This window comes from Cupressus sempervirens, chromosome 11 (genome assembly GCF_028749045.1).
Source record: "Cupressus sempervirens isolate cs-2001-9-10 chromosome 11, ASM2874904v1, whole genome shotgun sequence".
Lineage (NCBI taxonomy): Eukaryota > Viridiplantae > Streptophyta > Pinopsida > Cupressales > Cupressaceae > Cupressus > Cupressus sempervirens.
The window spans coordinates 347,039,334-347,046,563 of NC_143128.1; the positions used below are offsets into that span (position 1 = coordinate 347,039,334).

At 34.4% G+C, this 7,230-nt stretch overlaps 1 protein-coding gene across 1 annotated transcript in view; it reads left to right on the forward strand.

Moving 5' to 3' along the window:
- Positions 1 to 6,664, forward strand: part of LOC149529509 (putative inactive purple acid phosphatase 27) — a 39,483-nt gene extending 32,819 nt beyond the window's left edge. Inside the window, exons 4-13 of the mRNA XM_089809066.1 lie at positions 3,622 to 3,730; positions 4,004 to 4,121; positions 4,235 to 4,367; positions 4,740 to 4,918; positions 5,021 to 5,207; positions 5,551 to 5,618; positions 5,863 to 5,962; positions 6,096 to 6,284; positions 6,369 to 6,449; positions 6,544 to 6,664. Of these exons, the coding sequence (XP_089665192.1) occupies positions 3,622 to 3,730; positions 4,004 to 4,121; positions 4,235 to 4,367; positions 4,740 to 4,918; positions 5,021 to 5,207; positions 5,551 to 5,618; positions 5,863 to 5,962; positions 6,096 to 6,284; positions 6,369 to 6,449; positions 6,544 to 6,615 (1,236 nt within the window). The 3' untranslated portion in view covers positions 6,616 to 6,664. The remainder of the gene's footprint in view (positions 1 to 3,621; positions 3,731 to 4,003; positions 4,122 to 4,234; positions 4,368 to 4,739; positions 4,919 to 5,020; positions 5,208 to 5,550; positions 5,619 to 5,862; positions 5,963 to 6,095; positions 6,285 to 6,368; positions 6,450 to 6,543) is intronic.
- Positions 6,665 to 7,230: the final 566 nt, after the last annotated feature.

Genomic DNA, 7,230 nt, shown 5'->3' on the forward strand with positions numbered 1-7,230 from the left:
TCCTCTTCGAAAAGGTCACCTATCAATTAATCATATCCTTCATATGCTTCATTACAACTTTCCCTTTAAGCCTCATTACATATTTTATGCAGCTACAACAACTATCTTACCTCAACAAAAAAAAATTCAGCTAGTCCAAAGCTATGCGATTTCCACCACCAGACACATTCGAAACCACCTATATGCAACACCTTCTAACATGTGAGAACATTCCAGCCACCCATTTTTTTCCAAATTAAAATTAAAAAATCAGCAAACTATCATTTTCAAACCCCAAGCATGTCCAAAGATCCATTAATCACACAAATTTAAGAAAAAAAGTCATAATTCTTTTACAAGCCGATCCATCAGAAATAAAACCCTCATTAATAAGCGAGCAAAACAAATTAAAATGACATATATAATTTAGATCGATTTCAAGATGTAATTAACTTTGAATACTTCCAAATTTTGAAGTTTTCATTATTATGTGATAATGCAATGCCATTTATCATTAGGGCATAATTACTAGAGTGAAAATTTTCCTCCAAGATAGCCAAATGAAGTAGCATTTTAAGAAAAAATAAAGAATTCTTCCCCCAGTTCATGTGTTGTTGACGTTTTGCAGGAGCATAATAGATATAGAAAACGTATGAAAAAACAAACATTGAACAATATACTGGATTCAAACACAGAAACAAGTATAGAACAAATAACTTATGGAAATACAAAGATAGTAAAGACTACAGTCATGATGGTGACTTGGTCAAGAGTGCTCATGAATTCCACCAAAACGGTATTCAGAAATAGCAAAGAGGGTTCATGACTTCCAAAAAGAAAAACTTTTTTTCCATGCCCATCTACCTTGGTTCGCCATGGATCTACGCGGGTATGCACAGGTTTGTCCCAAGTTCATCCTGTTGGTTGTTTTTAAAGGTGTTTTATATGGGGGAACTGAAGTGTTTAGGGTTTGAGTCTATGCAGTGGCTTAATACGGATCTTTGGACTAACATGGCCAGTTGGTCAAAACCATGGGGTCCATTGAGGTAAGGTCCAATATTAGACAATGGACTACACAATATTTTAACTGCAACTCTTCTGGTAAAATTGGAAATAGAGTAGGGTGTATTATTACTAATATGTTGACAATGTGCCTTCTGAGTTACAAATGATTCACTCTTTGGAAGAGCTCTATCTAGATAACAATCAGCTTAATGGTACCATACCCACTTCTCTTGGACATTTGACTCAGATTTCTAGAATAAATCTCTCTAACAATAGTTTAGAAGGCCACCTTTTTCTCCATTTATTTGATAATGCTAAGAGGCTTGTTGAGTTACCTCTTTTGAACAACAAATTGACTGTTCATGCTGACCAACATGGATACCTCCAATGCAGTTTAAGAGATTGAAATTGGGTTCTTGTAATATTGGGGTCCCATTCCTACATTCCTTTCAAAACAATTGAGTTTGTGGTTTTTGGATCTCTCCAACAACCGTCTTTATGGAAACACTCTAGATTAGCTTGGGGACCTTCAAGATTTGTGAGTTCTTTGTGTCAAACAATATCTTGCAAGGTGAACTTCCCTCCAGCTTTCATAAAAGCTACTATATAGGGATAGACTTGCATAATAATATGTTCATGGGTTATCTTCCCATTCCTTCTGTGCATGCATCAGATTTGGAACTGTTGGACCTATCCCTGAATAGATTCACTGGTATCATCCCAGCTAAGATTGGCTCGCTTCTTCCCATGCTGGACTTCTTATCATACTCTCAAAATGATTTAGGAGGTGGTATCCCTAATTCCTTTTCTCTTTTGCAAAATCTTAAGGATTTGGATCTATTAGAAAATAACTTAAAAGGAAAAATACCATCAAGCATAACCACTGCTCAACTTTCAGAAGATTGAATCTGCCAAACAATAATTTGAGTGGAGAGATTCCATCACAGATGGAAAGTTTGAGCCAACCTGACAAGCTTCATCTTAGTGATAACATGCTTGAGGAAAACTTGCCATCTACTGTTCAAAACTGTTGGAAGTTGCAGATTTTAGATGTGGCCAGGAATTTCTTGTCCGGGTTCATGTCTCTTTGGTTAGGAAAGCTTTCCAAGTTGATGATACTTGTTATGAGGTCAAAAAAATTCCATGGATGGATTCCACATGCATTAGGAAATCTTTCAAGTCTCCATGTTTTAGATATCTCCCACAATAATTTGACTAGTTCCATCCTTCCAGAGTTGGGGAAGCTGACAGCTATGATAAATGGAGAAGTGGGAGGATCAGAACTCTTACATGGCATGGCAATTGCTAAGGACACATTTTCATCTAAAATTAACACCCAATCGTTCAAGACAAATCAGCTTACAGGTTATTCAATGGTCAGGGAGAAACTATTGTGGACATGCAAAAAATTTCAACTGGTGCACAGTGGTTCTTTTAAACCCGCTAAACAGAACTCTATAAATCTGCATCTGCAATTGTGCCTCAATATTTGAAGAGTCTTAGAATAAACTAGAAGCAAATAAGATGATCACACTCAAATGCGCGTATAAGGAAGCTATAAAAAAAATCTTACTACTACCAGAGCAGCCAAGCAAAGACATAACATAACAGTTCTTCAGCTTCGGTGTCAAAGGAAAACTAGTGTAATCAACTAAGGAAACAAGCTTAAGGGTTTCAAATATTAAAAATGAAAATTAAAGGGTTTTTTTTTCTTACTTCACCCATATAGTGAACGCAACAAGTGATAAAACATAATAACATTTACAGAATACCAACATTAAAAAAAAAACCATGAGATCTACAGATGGGTAAGAAAATTTATTACCTCTTTGATGGGTAGATCTAGATTTCTAGGGCATAGTCCTTGACTATACCCAACTTTAGATCCTACCTTGCCTTTGCCCCTCACTCTTCCTGGTCGTGAATCACCTATACACCCATGTTAGAATATAGCTAGGGCATATAAAATTATAGCTGAAATGCTCCTACATATAGCCAGATCAAGGCTCTGCATGATTAATATCCTCTCTGCCGCACTATCGATTATGTCTCAGTCCTTGCCGCTAAATTCAGCCACTATTCTTGCCTTGGACCTTGCCGCTAATTTAAAATTAAAAAATTGTAGACAATGAGTTCCTCTAGCATCAACCACCAGTTAAGTGCGTGGTCAGAGGATTATAGGGAAAACCCACTTCACAAAGGACCCCTGCATTGAGAACGATCGTGAACGTGGCTAGGGCATAGGAAAAAATTGTATTGATCCATTCTCACATCAAAAATATGAACAACTACCAGCTGCATGATGACCCTTAATTCCCTGCATCGATGATCCCACAGTGCTTGCCGCTGATTCCAAAAGAAGCAACAGTTCCATGAATTCGTCATAGGAGAAGAGGTCGAGTTTGGGCGCCGCGAGCTGAGGAAAATGCGAAATGACACCGCTATTATTGATACTCATAAGTATAGTGCCCTTTTCCTTTTGTCTTTATGGAACACGTTTAAAAAATTAAAAAAACATTCATTAAATAAAAACATGTGTTAAAGACAAAAATAAAATATTGTCTCCAACAACTGTCGTAAGTACATCCACTCTGTAGTAGTGTATAAAACCTTCAATTAACATGTATTTCATTGTAGATGAAAGTAACATGGATCAGTGGAAGCAATGGCGATCAATATCTACACTACGCATCTAGGAAGACTTCCAAGTCCACTGTTACTACCTTCACTCAAGCTGATATGTGTGGTAACTTCTTTTTTCTCATTTGGATAGTTCTTCATATATCAAATTAATTTGAATTATTTCTTATTCTGATTTTTATTCAATTTGATTATATGAGTTTTGATGAAATTGGAGGATTTTCTTTTTTTGTTTGTCTTTTCTACCTCTCTAAGATCATGGAAACTGATCTAAAATGTTGGAGAAATCTTCAAACAAGTACTATAGACCATAAAAAATGTTTGACAAAATATAATTATAAATTTAATGATAAAATAGCACACTTTGTTGTTGTTCTAGCTGGAGGTTTAACTCCAAGCCCAGCCACAGATTTTGGGTGGCATGATCCTGGATATATTCACACGACTTTCATGACTGCTCTTCTTCCCTCTCACAAATATACTTACACATATGGAAGGTGTAAATTTTTCTAAACTACTTGAATATCAGACACAAATTTTAAATTTTTAAATTTTTTGCATTGTAATGGATGTGAGAAATTCCAGTTTTCTGAAATCTCAATGCCTCCAGTGATAATGTGGGGTGGAGTGATCCAGTACAATTTTCCACCCCTCCAGAAGCAGGTGCGAGCCACATCAAATTTCTGGCATTTGGGGACATGGGAAAAGCTCCTCTTGATGCATCTGATGAACATTATATTCAGGTATATATTTTTTGGACATGTTATAAAATGTATTGTTGATCAAATTTTAAAAAATCAAAAATATAATAAATTTTTTTGAATATTTCAGCATTTGTTCTTCATCATCTACATGTTTTGTAAATAAAAAAAGTAACAAAATTGAAAAAAATCATTATATTTCTTTCTAAAAATCTCAAAAAAAAAAGTTTTGACTTTTTTTAAAACATTATGCCTGAAGGATAGTCGAGCCTATTCTTTTAAACAGATCCCAAATATATTTTATTTTCACAAAACTTATAAATTTGTTTTGCATTTTTCCCCCATGTTCTATACTAAAACCCCAATTAGTAGTTTCTATGAAAGGTTAATGATGGGTAGTGGAATAATTTGTAGCGAGGGTCACTGGGAGTTATAAAGGCGATGGCAGAAGAAGAAGACGTGGATTCTGTGTTTCATATTGGAGATATCAGCTATGCAACTGGGTTTCTAGTTGAGTGGGATTTCTTCCTCCATATGATCTCCCCACTTGCTTCCCGTGTGTCTTACATGACTGCCATTGGCAACCACGAAAGGTTATTAATACTTCATTAACTTATGAATTTTCTAATTTCCATGTCCTTCACATAGAATGGGCTTCAAAAGAGAAGTGATTAAGTGTTTAATTTCATATTCAGAGACTTTCCGGGGAGTAAATCAATATATGAGAGCACAGACTCTGGTGGAGAATGTGGTGTTGCTTATGAGAGATATTTCCCTATGCCAACACAAACAGAGGACAAACCGTGGTACTCAGTCAGTCAAGGCCCAGTGCATTTCACTGTTATATCCACAGAGCATGATTGGAGTACAGGTAGTGAAAAGGTATAATATTTTCATGTTTTCATTTGATGGTAATAGCTGGCTGAAGTCAGATTAAATATTTATTGTAATTAATTATTGTTATTAATATATAGTTGAGTTCAACTAGATTTCTTGAATAAGAAGTTCATAATTTATCATTGTGTTATAGACTCTTGCTTATTTTCAATTATTTACTTAATTTCTTCATAATTTTAATTTTCTATTTACTTTCCTTATTTTAATGTCTATTTCCTCTCTTTATTTTGATGATGAATGTTGAAGTGATCTGAATTATTGATATAAGCAATCAGCTATCTTAATATTATTTCAATTTGTACTTTTTTCTGTTTGAATTGGATTTCAGTATGCATGGATCGAGCAAGACTTGACTTCTGTGGACCGCAAGCAAACACCCTGGCTTGTTTTCACAGGGTAACATATCACTCCATTGATGTTCTCTTGATTCCCCCCGGCTCCCCGTTTTTTTCAAAATGTTGGTGGTGTAAATAATATTCACAAGTTTTGAATCATTTTATGATCCATTATTATGATGCAGTGGGTAATATAATGAATGAATATTATCTAATACAGTGATACTTAAATTTAATTTTTGTTTAAATATTTTTAACAAAATCGCTGTAATGAAAATAATGATATTTGGCTTGCATAACAACAGGCATACACCCATGTATTCGAGTATAAAGGAAGGATTGATACACAATAATGTTGATACCAAATTTGTTGCAGCCATTGAACCACTTCTTCCCAAGCACCAGGTATGATTAACATCAAACATTGATCATTATTGATCCCTTACTATATTCCGATGCATAATAAATACTGATTTTAATAAAGGATTTTTTTTCTCTCGATTGAACTTAATGAGAAGAAGGGATTTAATTTTCACAGGTGGATTTGGCGCTGTGGGGTCATGTTCACAACTATGAGAGAACATTTGCTCTGTATAATAATAACTGCAAAGCTCTTCCTGACAAGGACGTGGACGGAGTGGATGTTTATGAGAGCATGAATTACAGCGCACCCGTTCATGTCGTTATTGGGATGGCTGGATTTTCTCTCGATCAATTTGAATCTAATGTGAGAAACTACTATAATCAAATCTGAAAATAGATGAATAAATTTACAATCTTTATTATTAATTGTTATATTTAAAATATGCAGCCATCAAAGTGGAGTTTGGTACGTTTCTCCGAATTTGGGTATTCTCGAGTGAATGCCACGGCACATGAATTGCAATTCGAGGTGAATTAGGGTTTCCTATTCTGCAAATTGTATCACTGTCATTACGACTGGATTAAGTTATTTGATATTCGCTTTTTCTCTTTGATTTTGGCAGTTTGTAAATTCTGGCACACGACAAGTCAGAGATAAGTTCAAGATAAGGAAGCAATCATCATCTTCTGGATAGCTTTCAAGAACCTTTCGAAAGAATTCAGAAAGTAATAATAAAATTTGCGTGTAGGGTATTCCGTTGAGTGGAGTTTATCTTGGCATTTAACAAAGCCGCTAAACACAAAATATATTGAAAGCTCCCTTACACAGGGATTTAGGCATGCAAGTCAACGTAGGTTGATTGTACATGTGTGTAAAAATGGTCTCGTCAAATGTACTTCGATTGTATAGTGGTAGAAGATTCTCTGGATATAATATATCATAGATTTTAATTCATGAGTCAAATGTTGTTTCCATTTTAAAAATGGTATCAATGTATTATATCATATAAATGAGTTTGAGAACTTTTTACGGTTTCATTGTCTATGTATCAAACGTATCTTTCTTCTGTACCTTACAAAATTGTATAAATTTATTTGGAATAAGAACATTTTTCATGATTTGATGGCAATTTTATATGATGATAAAGTTGAAGAAAAATTAACTTTAAATATAATATCATTTAATTAGGAAATGTGTGATTATTGACCTTTTAATTCATAAGGAGAAATAATTGGAATTGACAATAAATAACTGGTATGTTAAATCATTTGTGATTGTGTACAATATAATAGTTGTATAAGATTTTTTA